The 24198-nt window shown below is 40.0% G+C and overlaps 1 protein-coding gene across 4 annotated transcripts in view; it reads right to left on the bottom strand.

The window, feature by feature from the left end:
• The window catches only part of ROCK1 (Rho associated coiled-coil containing protein kinase 1), a 124963-nt gene extending 105161 nt beyond the window's left edge, over positions 1 to 19802 (bottom strand). For all 4 annotated transcript variants that reach the window (XM_086373029.1, XM_086373031.1, XM_086373032.1 and 1 more), the window contains exon 1: positions 18813 to 19802. In XM_086373029.1, coding sequence (XP_086229155.1) covers positions 18813 to 18905 — 93 coding nt within the window. In that variant the 5' untranslated portion in view covers positions 18906 to 19802. The remainder of the gene's footprint in view (positions 1 to 18812) is intronic.
• Positions 19803 to 24198: the final 4396 nt, after the last annotated feature.

Here is a 24198-nt window from a genome sequence, read left to right as displayed (position 1 = left end):
AATGGATACTAAAAAATGTAAAAGTAATCCAAAAGAAGGCAAGAAAGAGGCAAATGAAACAAAAACAAAGGGAAAATGTACAAAATAAGTAAGAATATGGGAAAGAAACCAAAAGCATTAATACTACATTAAATATGAATAGTTTTAGCACACTGACTAAAAGATCATCAGAAAGGATTTTTTTTAATTTAAATTATTTATTTTAATTAGAGGCTAATTACTTTACAATATTGTATTGGTTTTGCCATACATCAGCATGAATCCGCCACGGGCGTATACGTGTTCCCAATCCTGAACCCCCCTCCCACCTCCCTCCCCATACCATCCCTCTGGGTCATCCCAGTGCACCAGCCCCAAGCATCCTGTATCCTGCATCGAACCTGGACTGGCAATTCGTTTCTTATATGATATTATATATGTTTCAATGCCATTCTCCCAAATCATACCCCCCTCCCTCTCCCACAGAGTCCAAGAGACTGTTCTATACATCTGTCTCTCTTTTGCTCTCTCGCATACAGGGTTATCGTTACCATCTTTCTAAATTCCATATATATGCATTAGTATACTGTATTGGTGTTTTTCTTTCTGGCTTACTTCATTCTGTATAATAGGCTCCAGTTTCATCCACCTCATTAGAACTGATTCAAATGTATTCTTTTTAATGGCTGAGTAATACTCCATTGTGTATATGTACCACAGCTCTCTTATCCATTCGTCTGCTGATGGACATCTAGGTTGCTTCCATGTCCTGGCTATTATAAACAGTGCTGCAATGAACATTGGGGTACACGTGTCTCTTTCAAGTCTGGTTTCCTCGGGGTGTATGCCCAGAAGTGGGTTTGCTGGGTCGTATGGCAGTTCTATTTCCAGTTTTTTAAGGACTCTCCACACTGTTATCCATAGTGGCTGTACTAGTTTGCATTCCCACCAACAGTGTAAGAGGGTTCCTTTTTTTCCACATCCTCTCCAGCATTTATTGCCTGTAGACTTTTGGATCACAGCCATTCTGACTGGCGTGAAGTGGTACCTCATTGTGGTTTGGATTTGCATTTCTCTGATAATGAGTGATGTTGAGCATCTTTTCATGTTTTTGTTAGCCATCTGTATGTCTTCTTTGGAGAAATGTCTATTTAGTTCTTTGGCCCATTTTTTGATTGGGTCGTTTGTTGTTCTAGAATTGAGCTGCAGGAGTTGCTTGTATATTTTTGAGATTAGTTGTCTGTCAGTTGCTTCATTTGCTATTATTTTCTCCCATTCTGAAGGCTGTCTTTTCACCTGCTTATAGTTTCCTTTGTTGTGCAGAAGCTTTTAATTTTAATTAGATCCCATCTGTTTATTTTTGCTTTTATTTCCAATATTCTGGGAGGTGGGTCATAGAGGATCCTGCTGTGATTTATGTCGGAGAATGTTTTGCCTATGTTCTCCTCTAAGAGTTTTATGGTTTCTGGTCTTATGTTTAGATCTTTAATCCATTTTGAGTTTATTTTTGTGTATGGTGTTAGAAAGTGTTCTAGTTTCATTCTTTTACAAGTGGTTGACCAGTTTTCCCAGAACCACTTGTTAAAGAGATTGTCTTTTCTCCATTGTATATTCTTGCCTCTTTTGTCAAAGATAAGGTGTCCATAGGTGCGTGGGTTTATCTCTGGGCTTTCTATTTTGTTCCATTAATCTATATCAAGACAGTATCATACTGTCTTGATGACTGTGGCTTTGTAGTAGAGCCTGAAGTCAGGCAGGTTGATTCCTCCAATTCCATTCTTCTTTCTCAAGACTGCTTTGGCTATTCGAGGTTTTCTGTATGTCCATACAAATTGTGAAATTATTTGTTCTAGCTCTGTGAAAAATACCATTGGTAGCTTGGTAGGGATTGCACTGAATCTATAGACTGCTTTGGGTAGTATACTCATTTTCACTATATTGATTCTTCGGATCCATGAACATGGTATATTTCTCCATCTATTAGTGTCGTCTTTGATTTCTTTCACCAGTGTTTTATAGTTTTCTATATATAGGTCTTTAGTTTCTTTAGGTAGATATATTCCTAAGCATTTTATTCTTTTCGTTGCAATGGTGAATGGGATTGTTTCCTTAATTTCTCTTTCTATTTTCTCATTATTAGTGTATAGGAATGCAAGGGATTTCTGTGTGTTGATTTTATATCCTGCAACTTTACTATATTCATTGATTAGCTCTAGTAATTTTCTGGTGGTGTCTTTAGGGTTTTCTATGTAGAGGATCATGTCATCTGCAAACAGTGAGAGTTTTACTTCTTCAGAAAGGATTTTTAAAAACAAATGCATTAGGGACTTCCCTGGTGGTTCAGTGGTTAGGACTCTGCACTTTCACTGCCAGGACCTGGGTTTGCTCCCTGGCTGGGGAACTAGGATCCCACATGCTTCAAAGTATGACCAAAAAAAAAAAAGTCAGTTACAAGATGGAATCTGAAACTGCAGCAATGAACTTCTTGTACTCTTTAGATCTTGTACTAATGGATGATTTTATAATTGGTAATTTAGAAAATACTGGCCCACTAAATTATGAGCTCTTCCAAATGTTGATACATTTCATCACACTATATTGAAAAATCACATTTATTAATGTTACCACCAACTACATGACAAAAATTTTTAGGTACTGGAAAGTTGTCACACGGTAGCAAATACAGGTTTTCCAAAATCCTAATTTTCACCAAAAAGCCTTAATTTTATCACTGGCCACAAATAGTATCAGTTGTTTTTCAATCATACTTCAAAATTTAGTCAGCACAGGTCCTTCCCAAGTGACACATCAGTTCAGTTCAGTCACTCAGTCATGTCCGACTCTTTGCGACCCCATGAATCGCAGCACGCCACGCCTCCCTGTCCATCACCAACTCCCGGAGTTCACTCAGACTCATGTCCATCAAGTGGGTGATGCCATTCAGCCATCTCATCCTCTGTCGTCCCCTTTTCCTCCTGCCCCCAATCCCTCCCTGCATTAGAGTCTTTTCCAATTAGTCAACTCTTCGCATGAGGTGGCCAAAGTACTGGAGTTTCAGCTTTAGTGACACATACATACATATAACTGAAGCCATACACAGACACAACCTTCATAGTCCAAGACCATATTACTGACAGTAGCAAACAAATGTTAGTTCTGTCACAGGAACTACTAATCCTTTCACCAAATAAGCATTTTTTTCTTTTTTAAAAAGTCAAGTTTATTGAGGAATAATTTACATAAAGCAAGATTCATCCATCCTTTTTAGGTTTGAGTTCAGTGAATTCTGACAAACTAACAGCTGTATAACCACCACCACAACTTCAATCAAGATACAGAACACTTCCATCACCCTGTATTCCCTTGTACCTCTCTGAAGTCAATCCTCTACCCCAGCCCCTGATAAATGTTCAGTTCTGTGACAGGACAGTAATCCTGTCACCAAATACACAGATATTAATGTTTTTAACATATTCCCAAAGTCATCCTATATCTTATTTCATGCCAATTTAGTAAAACGTTATTACTGTCTACTGTCAAAGTACCGTGCATGATGGTGCCATTAATCTTCACCATCATAATCATTTTCTTCTACTTCAAATCACCATGCTTCATAGCTTGGATTGCCTACTAACACTTTCCAGACATGTCAAATCCAACAAAGATATGTTTTAGCAAAAAGTTATCTAAACCTTGCAATAAATACATTGCACTTTGATCAAGAACTGACTTCCATCCCTTATCCAATCAAGTTCTAGACAACTGCTTCTGAAGTAAAATACTACACAACTTACCTTCCCCTCCAACACTGTCAATAAACACTTGGCAAGATCTTTTCCCTACTACTACATAGCTCACCTTCCCTACTCCGTTGTTTACCAACCCCAATACCTTTCAATTTAAATGTTTTTCACTCTGTACCTTCTGTGTTCAAAGCACTCTCCTAAGTGCTGTGGAAGCACTTCCCTTGGTGCTGTGTTATCTCCAACTTTGATGCACTTTCCACTATGCTACAGAGTAAGGATCAGAAAGCCTGCCACTTACTGATGATATGCTGTATGTTGGGAAATTCATTTACCTTTCCTAAGGTTTAATTTATAAAGATTAATATCTGCATCAGCCAGCCCATGGGATTGCTGTAAAGATTAAATAAAATAATGAAAGTGCGAAGTTATAAAAATGAGTATCACTAGCTTTTGGTCTTTCATCTAAAAGTAAAAGATACTGGGGTGTGGCGGACCCCACCTATTCCTTTACACATACCACTTTTAGTTTTAAAATATATTATCCCCCTAAAATAGATACAGCTTAGATTTAAATCAATTACCAATTACACCTATCTCTTAACCTCAAGTCAGCCATTCCTGGCTTTCATCACAGAAACATACAAAAAATATTTTCCAGTAATTCAACAACAAACAAATATTTATTGAAAACCTAAAAATATGCCAGGCACTACTCTCAGAACTAGTGGCCCATCAGTGAGTTGGACAATCGGGTACCTGCTCTCATGGAGTTCACATGTTGAGCATCAGTATCTCAATATATAATAGCTCAGAAGGTCAAGAGTTATTTAAGCAACTTAAATGTTTTCATTTAGGAAAAAATATTAATCTCATAGGAACAGTAAACTTCTAATCTCTTTTGAGAGACCAAATCAACAAGCATATGCAGGAGGCTTGATGTCTAGCTACTGGGCAACTGAGTCAGTTCTCCCAAACCTGGCTATGCTGTCACCCAGACCCTCTTGAGCATACTACATCTTCCAACTCCAATTCTCATATGGTAAGGCCATGGTGAAGACTATCAGAATCCCTATTTGGGCTTTGATGTGGTTGATCCATGAACAGGCATTTGGAATTCTTTCGCTAAGTTACCCAAAGACATATCATTAAAGCAAAGCAGCATTCAGGTATCCTTTCGTTAAAGGACCAAATGCTATCCCAGCTATGGTCTTAAGCTGGCGGTTTTTGGCAACTAGCTGACAATACTTATTCTAATTCTAACGTCAGATAACAACTTAGTTTTTTAAAAAGAGCATTTCCAAAAATGATAAGGAAGAATAAATTATCATAACTTGGGTTTCTCTTAATGAGGAGCTACTGCTCTTTGGGACTGCCCAGCAGGTCATCATCTCCCTTTATCTTGGAAACTGAAATTTCCATCCCGCCTTCATGCAACTCGAACACTTATCTTGGGATAAGCTGACTGTATCCCAGTTCTGAGACTACAGCACAGTGGAAACCTATACTTATCATCATACCACTCTTCAGACCACTGTGACTGATTAAGATACAGGCACAGGATCCAGTCCACGAGATCAGTTAGAAGAAAAGACTTTTTCTTCCCACTGGACCTGAACAGGCAGTCATGGAGCCTAGTGGCAGGCACCTTACAACCACAAGGAGTTATGTATCTAAGAAAGGAGACAATACTAAACTAGCTGATTTAGAAAACTAGCTCCCAGTCACACTGCCTGGGCCCAGAAAAAAGACATTTCTGAAGCTAGAATCTATCAATCAACTATTCAGAGGCAAGAAACATCCATTGTTATTTAAGTTATTTGGGGTTGAGTTTTCAATGTGTTACAATAAAGATTCCTAGTAAAAGGAATGGAATCTCCATAGGCCCTTTTAGCCTCCAATCACTACATTAAATGGCTACTTGGCCCCTACCATAAGCAAGGAAGGCACAGGGACAGAGCCTGAATGCCACAATTACAAAAATAAGCCTATTGTTTTTATTTAGATTGTAATTATAATAATTCATTTAATTATATTAAATATTTACATAACTTCTTCATGCTCTTCTACTCAAAAAGATGAGAAAAGCCATGGGGCAGTGGGTTGAGTCGGGTAATGCCAAAAGACAGCTAACAACCTAGAATGGCAGGATTAACTCCTACAGGCAAAAGGCTCTGGGGCCAGACCAGAGGAGCATAGGACACGAGGGCAAAAGGGACCGAGGGGCAGCCATTTACTCTCACAACTTGTTCATGAGGTTTCAAACCCCTGCTTTACAGATGATCACATTTAAAGTTTACAACCACCCTCTGAAATAAATTATCGTTTAACTCTATTTCACAGACTGAGGAAATGGCTGTTGAAGAGAGTTCAATCAATTCAAGATCAAAAAAGAAAAAGAAAAAGGGAGAAGACGATGTTAGAGTCTGCCTTCCCCCACTGTTCTTTTCCCAGGAACTGCCTCCCCAATCACAGTCCTCATGTGATCCTTATCATAGGGGTGAGCACCTGACCCAAGCTGAATCGATGCATCTTTTGCTCCAGAACGCTAGGTTTGAGACCCCAAGATTTACAGTCAGTAGTTGAAGTTGTTAAATATAAAGCCAGTGCTTTGGGCAAACATATCCCCTACAAGTGACTAACATTAGTTTACTGTCAGAGAGAATGACAACACAAAGCAAGAAGAGAATAAACGCTTGCCTGCATTTGAGGCCCAAGCTTCAAATCTTACTGAAGTTCAACTGAACCTTTACTTTAAATGAGACCAGGTTCCCTGACTCTAGAAAAAATTTTTTTGCCTAGGAAAACTGAAGTTGAGAGCTATCATGTATAACTGACAAGAGTCCTAACTAATTCATTCAGAAGGCGGGGGGGGGCAACAAATAACTATTTACAACAAATATTAATTGAATAGTAACACTTAAGACCTTAAGACAGACTCACACAAGATAGTTTTGATCAAGTATTAAACTACCTGAGACAGATTACAAGTATTTATAGAAATTCAAAAGGGAAAATAGCAATGTAACACAGTTGTGACTTATGTTAGACTACAAAGATGAGAAAACTGGCAAAGACCACATTGAGAAGAACTCAAGATGACATTGAGAAGAACTCAAAAGGAGAGAAAGAGAAGGCCTAGGAGGAAAGATCAGGCTCATGCTGGAGACGGAGACAAAATCCACCTGGAACATACAGTCTGTTTTGGAGAATAGTAGGAATTAAGACTAAGTATATACATAAGCTAAGACCATATGACCAAAAGCACTAAAGTTAAGAAAAAGAAAGGCATAGGTATGGACTATACTGGCAAATTTCGAGGACGTCCCACTAAACCCAAGAATATTGGTTGAAAATTTGGATTTAAGTAGGGCAGCAGTAACAGAAAGCAAAGAGCAGATTTGAGAAACATTTGAAATAAAGAATCTCCTACTCTTCTCCCAAGTTTCCAAGTACTAGTGTTTGTAACAGTGGATCCTTCATCAAATTTGTAACATAAAACTATAGCAAAGAAAGGAGTAACTATTATCAACACCTGGATGGACTTAGGGAACTTGCAAATAAATTATTTCACTTAATCCTCATGATTAAACCTATGAAGAAATATTATCATGATTCTCATTTTGCAGATTAAATATATTCAAGTTCAAAGAAGTGAGATAACTTGTCCAAGATCACTCAACTAAGTAAAAATTTGGTCTGTGGAGTGGGGCAGTAGATAATAATGCCAGTGGAACCGAAGTCCTTTTTTCCCAGACAAATTATGAAGACATAATGACGACAATGATGATAATGATAGCCAACATTTACTAAATACTGGGAACTGAGCAAAACTCGTTACATGCACTAGCATTATCACATTTAATATTCCTAACAGCCCTATTAAGAGTCTATGATTAATCTTATGTGAGGATGATGTATGGATTTGAGTTTTAAGGAAGTTAAGACTTCTACTGAAACTCACAAGGCTACTAAGTGGTGGATCTGGCTGGGATTAAAAATCACACAATCTGACTCCAAAGCACATGCTCTCAACCACTAGACAACACTGCCTCCATGACTAAGCATCACTAGAAATAAGCAGAGGAAATACAATTAGGGTGAGACAAGTAAATACTTTTAAGAGTGGATGATAAAAATCAGAGAAACATTTTCTTTGTCCTATTGTTAAAGAACTATTACAATTTTAAAAATTAACAAAAAGGATAGAAGACAAATCTAAAACAATTTCTTAATAAGGTTGGGAATTTAAAGCAACTTGTATCTAACAACAATTTGGAGATGGTTTCAACTAGTGAATTTTGTATTATACTCCTAATGAAAAACAAGGGTCAGAGAGTAAATATCAGCTGTCTGAGGCCACACAAGTTTTTCAATTTACAGTGTCAACTAGAGTACAATTCAGGATTTCAGACCCCACCCCACTATCACCCACCAACCATTCAGCAATGAGTACTCCTAGCATCCAGGATGGAGTGTCAGAATATCATTCCCCACTAACAGCTGACTTCCAAGTCTGGGGCAAAAAAGGTACAAGATGAGCCTGAGCATCTTATTACATCAAGAAACAAGGAAGTTCCTCAAAGATTATTAAGATCATAGACAAACAACATGGGAGTCAACATAAAGAGGCTTCCACTAGTCAAAGACAAGACAAACTGAGCACAGCAAAGATGACAAAAACTGACTAAAACACATCTATATATATATATATATATATACACACACACATTTTTAATGGTTTACACAATAATGCAAAAAAAAAGAGAGAGATAAATAAATAAGCATTGGGTCTATCTTATTTGCTGACCTTTATGAACAGGGGCTTCCCTGGTAGCTCAGATGGTAAAGAATCTGCCTGCAATGGAGGAGACCTGAGTTCCAATTCCTGGGTCAGGAAGATCCCTTGGAGAAGGGAATGACAATCCACTCCAGTATTCTTACCTAAAGCATCCCATGGACAGAGGAGCCTGGTGGGCTACAGTCCATGGGGACGCAAAGAGTTGGACACAACTGAGCAACTAACACTTTACTTTTTTATTGCCTGGAGCAATGGGTTCTTTTGTATACCAGCTTTTCAGGTAAAGGGAGCCCACAGTAGGAGACTATAGGGTGGGAGGGGATATATTTCCCTGGTTCTTTCTCTACTTAAAACCACATCCCTAGCCAAAAAGCCCCCTCCATAAGGCTACCCTTCCCTCCTGCTCTCTTCCTTTGTCCCTTCAGGCCTAGAGGTGGTAGTAGGTCTCTCTCCAGTGTTTCTTGTCCCAGGGTACTCCACTATTCCTACTGATTTCCTTAAATACTGTCTGTATGTTTGTAAATAGCCCCTTTCTTTAATTTCCCTTAAATACCCAATTTGTGCCATGTCTAGCACACTAAACCTCTAAAATACTTACTCTGAAAAGTGGCAAATAAAGAGAAAGACTATAAGAATCTTAAAAAACAAAAAAAAGTTGACATATGTGTATCTGATTCATACTTTGCTGTACACCTGGAACTAACACATTATAAATCAACTATAGTCCAATAAAAATGTAAAAATAAAGAAAGAAAGAAAAAGGCTGAAGCATTCGTCCTGTACTTTATGAACTCTATATCATGATAAGCAAACAGCCCTACAGACGATGAGTAAAAGTTCTTAAATCCTTACGTTCTCTTAACAGAAGAATTAGTTAATAAATGTGAAAGGAATGATATAATTAGAAAACCATTATTTTGCTCTCCCTAATGAATAACTGCTTCAGCTAAAAATTATAAATGGATGGAACCATTAGCTGAAAGGATACTAAAGGATTTTTACAAAGCAAGTTATTTCAGGCTGTCACCACCTGAACACACTGATAAACCTTAGCATTCTAAAGGGTGGGTCAGCCAGATACTATGTGCCTCTTGATGTGATGCAAAAGAGAATACAATCTATGAAACACTACTGACTAAACAGTGAAATAATTAAATCAAGCTTTTAGATCTAACTTATGGGAAATATGTATGATATAGAAGCAAGTTAAATGACATGACAAGAAAACAAACAAAAAAATCCAGAATGTGAAATATTGCATGGTACCAATGACCTAGTTCTTTCAACAAGACAATGTGGGTGGTAGATAGAGGGGATGGGGTGGGGGTGGGGCGCGGGGAATGCTCTACATTAAAAAGAGATTTGTTAATAAAGGACCTAGGAAACAAATGTAACACATAGAATCCATCCAGATTTGGATTCTAACAAAACAACTGCAAAACAGACATTGTTTTAGACAACCAGAGAAATCTGAATATAAACTGGGAATTAATGGTACCAACGTGCTTTTCATTTTGTTAAGACTCGATAATGGCCACTGTGTTAATATAAGAAAAAAAAATTTAAGAGATGTTTATTCAAGTATGTAAGGGTGAAATGACAATGTCTGGAATTTGCTTTACAATGTTTTGGCAACAAAAAAGGGTATTTGATGAAGCAAGTGTGACAAAATTTTGAAAATTGCAGAATCTCGGTAGTGGGGGTTCACTATGCTATTTTCCCCACTTCTGTGAATGTTTGAAATTTTTCATTTATAAAATTACCAAACAAAACAAAAATTCATGTTCCTTCCCTACAACCATAGTTTCCAAACTAGAGACTGTCTAAGAGTCCATGTCCCATGCAGAATCCTAGGACTCACCCCAAAGAATTCTGATTTTGTTTGTCTGGGCACAGGCCCAGGTTCCATTTTTAACAAGTCCTCAAGGGAATCCAGTACAAAATCTACAGGCTCGTATCTGAAAATTATATATTCAGACTACTTCACCAAAAATCTTTAAGCATACCCCACCCTAAAGAAAAGGCATGATCGTATCTCTTAACCTCCCCTTCAAGGCTTACCCTACTCATATCTGCTCATAACTTGTCCTTTTCCTGGGACTGTAAGTTCTATGAAGGCAGGGCCCTCTGTTTTTATTCCCTATGGTGTCCCCAGTGCCTAACAGAATACCTAGCACACAGTACACATCAAATAAACATTTGCTGAATAAATGAATTCATTACTCATTAATCAATGAATAACAGCAAAGAGAAAAAAGAAGAGTTAACTGCAGTTCACTATTTCAAAATTAGTTCCAGGGAACAACCTGAGATAGTTTCAATTTCTTGCCAAAAGTCAGTATAGGAGGTATGGTATAAAGACTATAAATAAGAGTCTGGGAATAACAATAAACTAAAATTAAATAATAAATAAGCATAGAAAAAAGAGGGGGACATGGGTTAGCCTACACTTTAAAATACAAGTACAAGACAAACCTCAAACCTAAGACCCAAACTTTGGACATTAATTTAAACACCCAACCTACTACTATTTGTTTAGAATTGTTTAGAAACTAAAATGAAAATGTGTACTCTTAAATTTCACAATCCCAAATGGGGGGTGGGGTGGGCATAGAGATAAGAGAAGTAAACTAGCACATGTACATATTTTAATGGAAATAAATGAGTAACTCAATTATTGTGTTCTCTGTTTCAAAAAGCACAATTACTGCTTTCTCTGTTCAAACAGCACAATCCCCTAAAATAATGACACAAGTCACAAATGCAAAAAAGAATAACTGCCAAACATAACAAAAATTATTTTAGGGTGATCTTCTGAGGCTATGTAGAACTAGCTGCAAAAATAGCACTTACCAAAGATGGTCCCTATTCTTATATTTCTACCCCCATATCACTTAACTTTAAATTTTTCCTTTTTAATAATAAATTAATAACACAACTTTTTAAGTTTTTAAGGAATTATAATAAACACATAAAATTTTACAGATGCAATGGACACACAGCCCAACTCTTCACTGGGGAAATTGAAACCCAGGTAATAAAAAAAGATTTACTTAGTTATACTGCCAGTTAACAGCAAAACAAGGATAGGTGAATGCTCTCAATTTCCAGTTCAGTGTACTTCTCACTATACCATGCTAACAGGATATTTCTGAAAAATGTTGTCATTGTGAAATAGTAGTATCTATTCACCTTCTTGTACACACATGTGTGGGGTATTCATCAGCTATGTTCTGGACTTAAACTAAATGGATATCTCTTAGTAGGGATAGTATTGGGAAAGGGGAGCTACCAGACCATCTTCAGCAACAGAACTCTGTATGTAGTCTTCTCTGATACGTAGGCCTTTCTGTCATATGTCATAAAGAACCTCTAGTTTTTACTACATAACAACATCAAAACTTGTAATTGTGAAATAAAACTGTAGAGTTATACAAAATCTAATCAAAATTTGGATATTCACTCTTTTGTTCATTATAAAATATACGTGGTTCCTTCTTCTGGATTAAAAACATTTCTGACTCAAAAAATTAATGAATGGCCCAATTCATGTCTCAGCTGTTACTCTGAGCCACCTCTCTGTACACCCACAGGGTTCTTGTAGTACAAAGCCTGTTTAACAGAATAGCGAAAGTGTAAGATATGCAGAAAGAGAGTAAGAAAACTACATCTCTACAAACCAGCTGCCAATGTTATAAATCATGACTAAATGAATAAACAGTCTTCAAAAGCCCTCCTCATCTGTACTAAATCTCATCTAAATGTCTCCATTTTCAGTAACAATTGGCTTGGACACTTCAAATAAAGTAGAGCTGGATTACGAATTTATGAGAATGGTTTGAAGTGCCAGATAAATTACTCTGCCCTTAGAGAACACAAAAAATATCAACTTCCAGCCTAAGTACAGTAACTAGCATGTAACAGGAATACTGTAAATATGACAAAAAATAATAGTTACCAATTAACAAATGCTAAACTGTGGAAATGGAGAAGGTGATGGCACCCCACTCCAATACTCTTGCCTGGAAAATCCCATGGGCAGAGGAGCCTGGTAGGCTGCAGTTCATGGGGTTGCGAAGAGTCAGACACGACTGAGCAACTTCACTTTCACTTTTCACTTAATGTATTGGAGAAGGAAATGGCAACCCATTCTCCAGGCAAGTGTTCTTGCCTGGAGAATCCCAGGGACGGGGGAGCCTGGTGGGCTGCCATCTATGGGGTCGCACAGAGTCGGACACGACTGAAGCGACTTAGCAGAAGCAAACTGTGGAAAATACTGAAAGAGATGGGAATACCAGACCACCTGACCTGCCTCTTGAGAAACCTATATTCAGGTCAGGAAGCAACAGTTAGAACTGGACATGGAACAACAGACTTGTTCCAAATAGGAAAAGGAATACATCAAGGCTGTATATTGTCACCCTGCTTATTTCACTTTTATGCAGGGTACATCATGAGAAACTCTGGGCTGGAAGAAGGACAAGCTGGAATCAAGATTGCCGGGAGAAATATCAATAACCTCAGATATGCAGATGACACCACCCTTATGGCAGAAAGTGAAGAGGAACTAAAAAGCCTCTTGATGAAAGTGAAAGAGGAGTGAAAAAGTTGGCTTAAAGCTCAACATTCAGAAAACGAAGATCATGGCATCTGGTCCCATCATTTCATGGCAAATAGATGGGGAAACAGTGGCAGACTTTATTTTTTTGGGCTCCAAAATCACTGCAGATGGTGACTGCAGCCATGAAATTAAAAGACGCTTACTCCTTGGAAGGAAAGTTATGACCAACCTAGAGAGCATATTCAAAAGCAGAGACATTACTTTGCCAACAAAGGTTCGTCTAGTCAAGGCTATGGTTTTTCCTGTGGTCATTATGGATGTGAGAGTTGGACTGTGAAGAAAGCTGAGCAACAAAGAATTGATGCTTTTGAACTGTGGTGTTGGAGAAGACTCTTGAGAGTCCCTTGGACTGCAAGGAGATCCAACCAGTCCATCCTAAAGGAGATCAGTCCTGGACGTTCTTTGGAAGGACCGATGATAAAGCTGAAACTCCCAATACTTTGGCCACCTCATGCAAAGAGTTGACTCATTGGAAAAGACCTTGATGCTGGGAGGGATTGGGGGCAGAAGGAGAAGGGGACGACAGAGGATGAGATGGCTGGATGGCATCACTGACTCAATGGACATGAGTCTGAGTGAACTCCGGGAGTTGGTGATGGACAGGGAGGCCTGGCATGCTGCAACTCATAGGGTCGCAGTCGGACAAGAGTCAGTTCATGAGTGACTGAACTGAACTGAACAAATGCTAACTAAATGCCACATGTTGTGATGATAGGTTTGTCTATATTATTTAATCCTTCTGAAAATCTAGTACTATTATCCCCCCACCTTCCTGAAGATGAAATAAGCTCTGAGAGGTTAAAATAATTTACCAACAATCATCTGGTAAGTACTATGGCAGAGCCTACATCTGAATCCAGGTTTAGAACCTACAGAAAGATTTGCTGAATGAACGAAGTAATTTTTTTTTAATCTTGCAACATACTATCAAAACATTCTGACTGAAACTAATTGGATATGCAACAGATATTGGTAACACTCATTAATTCATAAATTATGAACAATGGCAAGCATATAGCTTTAAGGCCCAAAGAGTCAATGACCTCAAAGTCTTTTCATTCCACCAACAGTAATACAAACCCAAATGTGATCAATTCAACTGGCAGGACACATAGAGGGATTATACAGCAATAATCTAGAATCTGGAAAGCTAGCCACACTCTTTTGAAATAATCCAACGTGTGACCTAGGATTGTCAAAGTTAAAAGTACACAACAAAAGTCCAATTGAGTGATAGGCATACTAGCAGTGTTAACAGGTAAGTTACATGGGACAAAGCTTATTTTTGGAATATTAGTAATTTGAGTAATAACATGACATTCACGTAGAGATGCCAAATAGGCAGTCAGGTATTTAGGATTCAAAAACAGCAAAAAGACTGAAAAATGAAGACCAGGATATTATGAGTAAGGAGATGGTACCAGTCAAAGATGTAAGAATGGATGAATTCCTCAAGAGAGGAGAAGAGAAAGATAAGTATTATGGCACCCAAGATTGAGGATGAGAGAAAAAGAAGTCAGCAATGAAAAAATAGGAAATCAGTAGTTCAAGAAAGCCCAGAAAGAGAGACTTTAAAGAGGAAAAACTCAAAAACAAAAACTTGAAACACTTGCCTTCTACATTCTGAAAAACTGACTAATGGAAGACGGTAGTGACACATACTAAGCGAACAGCAGTCTTGGAACTTAGTATGTATGCACTGTTCAACTATCATTGGTTCCCTTCCCTTCATGCCACCAACTCATTGCTACACCTCCACTGACTAAACAAAACTAGGGGGGAAAAGGTCAAAAACTTAAAAAAAAAAAATAAAGCTACAGTCGGATAGCTATATTTTCAATAAATGTATCTTGAAGAAAAATATATATACCTAACCTTCCCACTCACCAGGCTTTGTTTTTCCTTTTTAATTTACAAATTACAGACATTTTTCCCCTCTAGAAAAATTAACATTAATTAAACTCCATCCCTTACTGTTTTCAGAGGTATTCAACAACTTGAGAAATTGCTAACAAGCCTTAGATAAAATAATTCTAAAGTTTAAAAACAAGTTGGGAAAAGGAAAACAGCTCTTGGATGATCATAAACTATTACACGGACAGTAAGAGAACCATTAGGACACTGGAAGGAATCTGACTGACAGAAAACCAAATTACTGAGCAATCTGGATGCTATGATAAACAAGGGAATGGGTACCATATTACCTTAGTATCTGCAGACTCTACTAGCATTTGCAACATGAAAAATGTGTTTATCTAGTTCTTAAACTATGTGTTCAAGATAAGGTTGAAGAAATCATTCATCAGCGCTTCTCCCAGTTACATTATCGTATAACCACTAACACTCAACAAAAAAGCTGTTTTCATGGTGGGTGAAATGGTTTAAAAGACCCTTTGCCAGCAACTTCTTCTGAAAGCAAAACTTTCATTTCTGAAGAAGGGATCTAGTCAAGGAAACATAATTTGACAACTTTTTTTTTCCTGAGATTATAAAAAATATATCAGAACTTCAGTGTTCACATGGCACATAATACATAATGTGTATACATAATATAAACATAATACATACTGCTGCTGCTGCTAAGTCGCTTCAGTCGTGTCCGACTCTGTGCGACCCCATAGACCGCAGCCCACTAGGCTCCCCTGTCCCTGGGATTCTCCAGGCAAGAATACTGGAGTGGGTTGCCATTTCCTTCTCCAATGCATCAAAGTGAAAAGTGAAAGTGAAGACGCTCAGCAGTGCTGGACTCTTAGCGACCCCATGGACTGCAGCCTACCAGGCTCCTCCGTCCATGGGATTTTCCAGGCAAAAGTACTGGAGTGGGGTGCCATTGCCTTCTCCGATACTACTCAATAGGTACCAGCTAAATAAAGCAACAAAAGCCAAAAAATAAACAAAGTCAATCAATTTAAAACGGGTATTGTTAGTACAATACATCAGATGTCCAAAATCCGAACAGGAAAGAGTGAAAACAGACTCGTTGAAAAAGATGAGGCCGCCTGGTAGGTCATTCCAAATGGTTCAATGAATAGAAGAATGAATCCTTGATAAGAAACATAAAATAGAAAATTCATGCTAGATGCTACAAATCTGGAGAAAGGATTTTGCCTCCAAAGAAAAATTCAATCTTTACCAAGTTCAGATTAATATAATAAAATTTTAACAGCTAACAGTAAATAATTATGGAACTAAACAGAAAGAAGAGGGTGGGGGAATAAGTCTGTTGACTATGGTTCTTTAAGGTCGTGGGCTCTAAGATACTTGGGGGTCCTAACTCCGAGAGGCCCTGCCTGCCTGCCCACTTTGCCTCTTTGCTCTTTCACCCTTTCATCATTACATCAGTTTCAACTTGCATCTCTATCAGATGATTTCCAAATGTTATCTTTAACTATGAGCTCAGTTTCACATCTCCAATAGTCTACAGATCGTGTCTTTGTGGTCGTCCCACTACCCCCTCAAACACAACAAACCTAAAACTCATCCGTTGCCAGTTCTTCCCGAGTGATTTCCAAACCTGACTTGTTTCACCCATGTTTTTATCAGTCTTCCTATAATCCAGGCTTACAGTCATCTAATTTTTTAGTTGTCCCTTCTCCCCAACTCTGCCAGTCAAATTCCATCAATTCTCCTTCCCCATCCAAATGACCCAACTTGGAGCTTCAATCATTTCTGGGCTATGTTCAATCTCACCCCATTTCTAGTCTCTCTCCACACAACCCATCCTGCACATGGCTACCACATTCACCTTCTTCATTCATCCTGGCATAATCATATTTACAAATACTTAATAGCCACAACATTCTGAAAAACATCTAAACGCCTTAGCCTAGCAATCAAATCCTCCAGCTCTAACCCCAATCTATCCTTCTAGCTTTCTCTTCCCCTAAATGTGTGCCAGCCAGTCATGTTTCCACCCTCAATTCATGTTATCTTCCACTCCCTCTTTGAGTACCTTCTACCCAAATCCTATCCATCCAGCATCCAACATACTCCAACTCTATCAACTCAAAAGTTCTTCCTTTCAATATCCAATTACCTATTCCAGTCATTTGAAACTTACTACATATTTTCTCAATCTGTGTTTTGCTTTATTTTTGTATATGAGATTAGGATTTTCAAGAAAAGAGTTCATGACTTACATTTCCCAGTATCCTCCACATTTCAATAAATTTATGAGGTTCCCACCGAATGAACTATGACAAGAGGCTAGAAGACCACTAAACAAAACTAAATACTAAACTTCCCCTGTAACACTGCTCCATGGAATAAGGATATCAAAAAACAGGCAAAATCAAAGATATACAAAAACTTGGTAAGTATTAAGAAGAATGAGACTTCTTAAAAATTCTGGAGATCCTTCCTAGAAAGATATGTTCTAATTCCTTCTCTTATTCAATGAAATGTTTTCCATTGTATTAAGCATCAACCCTCCTTTTTGTTTTTCAATATAAAGAGCATCCATAATGTGGGTGAGACATTTCAAATACACAACCCACAACTCTTATTTCAGTCAAAGATGCTCAGAGTCATTTAGAAAGCTTTGGAGAGAAACTCTCTTGTAGAACCATACATTTAAAAAATATATATATATACACAGCTATTTTGAGTAACTGAAATGTATATTAATTTCATACGTTAACTTACATTTTCCTGATTCAAGATAAGATGTTAAAATGGTTATTATTTCTCTGAATAGCGTCATTTAGTTCACCTAACTTTACTCCCAAATACTGTGTACATCTAACATTAATTCCCTGACAAGGTTGTAAATTACTACCTAGGTACATATTCCTTGCAACTTTAAAGATAAAGTGGTTTTGTTTGGACAAAAACAAAATAATTATATAACTGCTAGTTGTTTGATAAAGGAAAAACTTGCTTACGAATAGACTGTAGCGAACAGTATTAGGGGAAATTGACAAAATTTTAAAACTCCAATTATCTATAGATAACTGTTCATGCTATCAAACACTGAAGAATTTTTTAGTGTTTTGGCCTTTCATATCATAAAAACTTTTTTAGAATGCTACAAAATCTATCATGTAAAGCACAACACCAAAAAAGGCAGTTATGACAAAATACCTGTGCAGTACTTTTGTAATCAACAGTTAATATGGTGATGATCTATCATTAGCTCGGGTTTTTACACTTAACAGTCCAGCAAAAAGTTCCTCTGACTCAAATCACCTATGACACTTTGGCTCAAAAATCACTTCCTCAAAATCGAGAATTGTCACAAGTCTAAAAATTAAACCCTTAAGGAGCTAAGCAGATGGAAATGGAAAGCAGTCTTTTCCAACCTCACTGTCAAACCGATCGGAAAGTTCGTAACTAAGCTCGCGGTTCAACAAGCTACATACGTAGTAGTAACTTTGACGTGGTAACTTTTTATATGACGCCTGCAACAGAGTTTTATAAGTATCTCTTGTGTGATGATGAACTGAGTCAGAGCTAAAAGTTCAGGGAATTCAGAGTCAGCCCAATGATACACCGGGCCAGGGCAGGAGATTTTAGAGGGACTCCAAGATTCATCAGGGAAAACACCAGGTTCCGGTGTTTTCTAAGATGATGTACACCTGAAACTTTCTTTCGCAGATAACCAGACTGAGAGCAAGAGGAAGGAAATAAATAGAGACTCAGACAAGCACAAGAGAACAGGGCTACTCACCAGCAGACAATCTGAATTCACTTCCGATTTGGGATCCCGCAGCAGGTTGTCGATTTTTTCAAACCGAGTCTCAAAACTGTCGCCAGTCGACATGTTGCTGCTGCTGTGACAATACCCTCGTACCAGCACCGGCAGCGGAAAGCGATTTCAACCAACTTCCTCCGGCGGTGGGTTCGCGGCCGCGGAGCGGAGAAGCCGGAACCCCAGGGTCACCAGGTGCGCCCGGTGCCCCCTCCTCCCCCTCACTGAGGGGATCTCCGCGCTCCGGACCCCGGGCCGGGGGCGACGGCGACCCACAGCCGCTCGGACGCCCAAAGTCGCATCCCACCTGGCAGCTCCTCACGACGGCCGACTGCGCCGTCGCTCCGGCGGAGGGCTGCAGCCTAGCGGGCCCCGGTCGCCTTCGCCATGGAGGGTTCCCGGTGCCGAGACGGGCAGGAGGGGGGAGAGAGGGAGAGAAGCAGGGTGGAGACTCCTCCGGGCAGCAGGGGAGGGACAAGAGGAAAGGCGAATGCGAAGGGCGGGCGCGGAGCTGTGCCAGCTGCCGCCGCCGCCGCTCGGGCCCCGGGCCGGGCCCGCTCCGCTCTGAGGCGCTAGAGGCGGTCTAGCCCCGCATCCCCGGCTCCACTCGGCCCGGCCCGACGTCCCGATCCGCCTCGGCCAGGAGCTGGTCCCCCACGGGACAGCCTCACTCTCCCATTTTGTCCCGGCGCTGCTGGGGCTGCTGCCGCGGTGTCCGGCGGGGCAGGGCGAGGTCGGAGCCCTGTGGAGGCTCGGGGGAGGACGGGCTGGCAAGCGGGCGGCGAGGATAGACGAGAGTCGAGTCCCGGCGGCTGCGGCTGGGGGAAGCTTCTGGGAGGCGCTGCGGCCCCGGCTGGGGAAAGGGCGAGTCGCGCGGCGAATGCTCGAGTGGAGGGGGGTGGGGCGAGGGGGGCCGTGAGGGACTAATATGTCCGCCTTCCTGTTCAAACAAACGGAGACCGCCGGCGCGCACTGCGCATGCGGGGCGCGGACGTTCGGAAGGGGAACCGGGCCGGCGCCGCGCGCGCGCGCGCGCGCGCACTGGGCGCCTCCGCAGGGCCGGGCTGGGCTTGGAGGGGGCGGAAGGCGGGGCGCACCCGGGGCTTAGCGGGCGGGCAGGCTGGCAGCCGGGACTGGTGGACTGGGTGCGGCGGGTGGCACCGCCCTCGCCCCGGCAGGCTCTGAGCAGCCACGCAGGGCTCGGGAAGCGACGTGGGATCCACACGAGGAGGAGCTCCCGCCGCCTTCGCTCGCGTCCTGGCCGTTGCCCTAGCTCTGCTTCCTCTGGGCTGCAGCGGTAGGGAGAGTTGTGGCAAGAAAGGATGCTTGTTATTGTTATTTTAGAGATACTTTTTTTCTTTTTTTAAAGGCCTCTTCGCCGACAGGAACCAACATTTTAGCACTAGCGGAGGCTGGTCTTCAGTAGTGCTTCAGCGTCAGCCCTCCGTGAACCCCATGTCGTTTTAACCCGTCTTTGCTTCCATGGGAAAATTACGAAGCAGTGTAGTACATACATAACCCTCCAAACTCAGCGTGTGTGTCAGGGGAGCTTTAAACTATGGACTCCGGAAGATACAGTCAGTAGAAGTCAAGCTTAGTTTAGTTTAAAAAAAAAAAAAGGAAAATAATCTCATAGGAAAAAAATCAATATTTTTTAAGTTATTCGTACTAGTTCCCTTACACCATTAAGCCTCCCACTGTAGTTTTCTTCTTGATGTGTAATTCTGCCATTTCGATTTAAAAACATTCAGTGAAACTTAAAATTGTGAGTTTACTAGACTGAAGTAGGACATGAAAATAATGGGCCTTTCCTCCTAATTCAATTGCTTCATTGACTTGTGGGAGAGGGTGAGACGCCTTACCTAACCTACTGATAAGGTACTTTCAGCAGGAAATCCACCTTAATTCATTTCCAATCAATCTTCAGTTTGACTCATAGGTCAAATAAAGGACTGCGAAAAATCGAAAATGTGGATGTTTTATCCTCCACTGGAAAAGGCTGCAGACGAACCAATTGTCTTTCTATATAAAAAGCTCTGTACAGCATCTGAACTGCAGCATACCAACTTCCTGCTGTGTGTCAGAGCTTAGGAAAATATACTATTGTTTGAAAAATGGCATTCTGTTTGCATTGTGTTAGATGCAAGAAATATTGAACTATAAAATCCACAGTATCAATGAAGATAAAAGTCAGTCCTCACAAAAAGACAAACAATTAAACAAATTTCAGGTATTTCATTAAATGCTTTTGCAGTGACTTTTCTTGGCTCCAGTATTTTAAGCCAGTCATGTGAATTAAATTTATTTTTAAGCATAGAGCTTAAAATAAATCTGGCAGTTGCCCTAAAATAAATTTCCTAAACTCTGCTTGTCCTTTTTTATTACCATTTTTAGGTAGTCTTAGGAATTTTGTTGTTTCTCAGAACGGTGAGCATTATGCTGCTTTCCACTTGAGCACATGAAAAAATGCTGGTAGCTAAGACAATACTTGAGTGGTCCTGATAAATGTAACTTGGACTGAAAGTCCATCTGGCCAAACTGCTAGAAATATAGGTGGGGCCTATATATTTTATTGATCGACAGGGCTATCTGATTATTGTAACCCCACACTAGTTGTGTTTTATCATAAGATAGATAGACTCTGTATCAATGTTTTTGTTTTTTAATAGAGAAGTCCTCACCTGTAATAGAATAGACTTAGGACTCATTGGAAAAGACTCTGATGCTGGGAGGGATTGTGGGCAGGAGGAGAAGGGGACAACAGAGGATGAGATGGCTGGATGGCATCACTGACTCGATGGACATGAGTCTGAGTGAACTCTGGAAGCTGGTGATGGACAGGGAGGCCTGGCGTGCTGCAGTTCATGGGGTTGCAAAGAGTCGGACACCACTGAGCGACTGAACTGAACTGAACTGATACGACATTAAATTTCCTTTCTAACTTTAAAATTCTATTATCATTAGTCTTTTCAAAGCATTGTGGACATTTGAGATCACGCTTAAAGTATATATTAAAATCCTAAATGCAATTGCAAACTATTGATACCATGTACAAATAGATTAAGAATATAATACTGATTATGCATACTGAGTGCATCCCATCTATTAGGTAATATGTTTGTATGTGTGTGTTAAGTTGTTTTAGTTATGTCTAACTCTTTGCAACCCTATGGACTGTAGCCCACCAGGCTCCTCTTCCATGGGATTCTCCAGGCAAGATTACTGGAGTGGGTTACCATGCTCTTCTCCAGGATATTTTCCCAACCCAGGGCTCAAACCTGGATTTCCTACATTACAGGCTGATTTACCAACTGAGCCACCAGGGAGGCTCTAGTATTATCTTCCAGTTGTATTGTTTACATCACACAGATAAATGATTCCAAATAAAAAGGGCATTATAAAACTTGCAAAGTGATCAATATGGTGGCTTCCCAGGTGGCACTAGCAGTAAAGAACCCACCTGTCAGTGCAGGGGACAGAAGAGAAACCGGGTTCCATCCCTGGGTTGGGAGGAGCCTCTGGAGAAGGAAATGACAACCCACTCCAGTATTCTTGCATGGAGAATCCCACAGACAGAAGAGCCTGGCAGGCTACAGCCCATGGGGTCGAAAAGAGTCGGACAAGACTGAAGTGACTTAGCACCCACTCAATGTGGTTTCAGTCCCTAGGGAAAAATGTGAAATGAAAAGAGCAAGGTGTGAATAAAAAGGATCTTGACGGCATTTGGTAACAGTGACTTGACTAGAGGTTTCTGAACACTGGGTCCAGGAACCAGTGGCCATTCTTGGTGGCTTGTTCGTAAAGTAAGCAGTTCTACTTTAAGACCATCTTTCAATCTGAAATTCTCTTGGCTACTTTAAAAAAAAAAAAACTAAATGTACTTTCCCCTAAGAAGAAAGAATAACAGGAAATGGTACCATTTTTTTTATGTTTTCACTTGGAAATTGAAAAATTACAAAGTTGGCAGCTTAAGCAAATATATCAAGTTAGTTATATTTTAATTTTTCTGGTTTTTTGGAATTCAAACATCTGGAAATGTTTAATTTAGATGAGACTCTTGCTAGGACCTAATGAAGAGACTGCGGTGCTAAAAGAATTTGAGTGAGGCATAGTTGGGAGAGATCATGGAAAAAGTAGAAAGATTTGGGTGTAGACTTGTATATAGTGAAAGACAATTAAGTCCAACATTCCTTTGCTTTTGGTTATTTGGTAGGAAATAGATTCCTTTTAATGTTTACAGAATTTCTTTCACAAATAATGATGTACTAATTAACCTCCAAGAAAGGTCCCCATTGAACCCTGTCTCCCAGTATTCACCCCCTCCTGGAGGCCCCTCCCACACTGAATCTGGGCTGGGGCCTTGTGACCTGCTTTAACCAGCAGAGTGCAGCAAAAATGGCAGTGTGCCAATATCAAGCCTAAACTTTGTGAGTTTGCCTGGCAACTAACGGTTTGGTGCTCTGGGAAGTCCAGCTAAGCTGAGATCACCATGGTGTGAAGAAACCCAAGCTAACTAACCACAAGAAGACCAGATGGAAGATAACTGAGGAATCCATAGAGAACGGAGACTCCAGACTTCTGACCCACATCAAGCCATTCCAGCAGGCCCTAGCCATTTGTAATGCCCCTGATGATGCCACAGGGATCAGAGACAAGCTAATCCCTCCACACACTGCCCACACATCAGAATCGTGAACACATAAGAAAATGGTTGCTACTTTGAGCCACTAAGTTTTGGGATAGTTTCTCAGCATGAGATGACCAAACAGTTGGATTTCAGGCAAAAAAAAATATTCATAGTTAAATGTGCATATAGACATATATTGAGCATACCTTTTATACTTTTTTTTATCTTAACCATGACACAGGGAAGTGGTCCACAATAAAGTGTTATAAAGGAATGACAGGGTTTCCCCGGTTGGGAATCCGCCTGCAGTGCAGGAGATGAAGGAAATGTGGGTTCAATCCCTGGCTCAGGAAGATCCCTTGGAGGAGAAAATGGCAAGCCACTCCAGTGTACTTGCTGGGAAAATCCCGTCGACAAAGGAGCCTGGTGGGCTACAGTCCATAGGGGTCACAAAGAGACACGACTGAGTGAGTGAGCACACACACACACACACACACACACACACACACACACACGAAGGAATGACAAATTAACTCATGTTTATTGTCTTTACTTCAATAAAACGTTTGTACAAAAGAGATGTAAAAGCTTTTTAATCACATTAAAGAATGATTCCAGATTTTTAAAAAAATTATAAAGCTATCATATTCCCATATAAACACATTTTCACCTGTATTTTAATATTTTCTCAATTTAGTGCATAGTGATGTCTAGTCTGTCTTAAAAACATACCAAAAA

This window comes from Bos grunniens, chromosome 24 (genome assembly GCF_055505025.1).
Source record: "Bos grunniens cultivar Pamir isolate PY7600 chromosome 24, Bosgru_T2T1.0, whole genome shotgun sequence".
Taxonomy (NCBI): Eukaryota; Metazoa; Chordata; class Mammalia; order Artiodactyla; family Bovidae; genus Bos; species Bos grunniens.
Note: the sequence above shows the minus strand (reverse complement) of the source record. Positions and strands in the feature narration are given on the sequence as shown.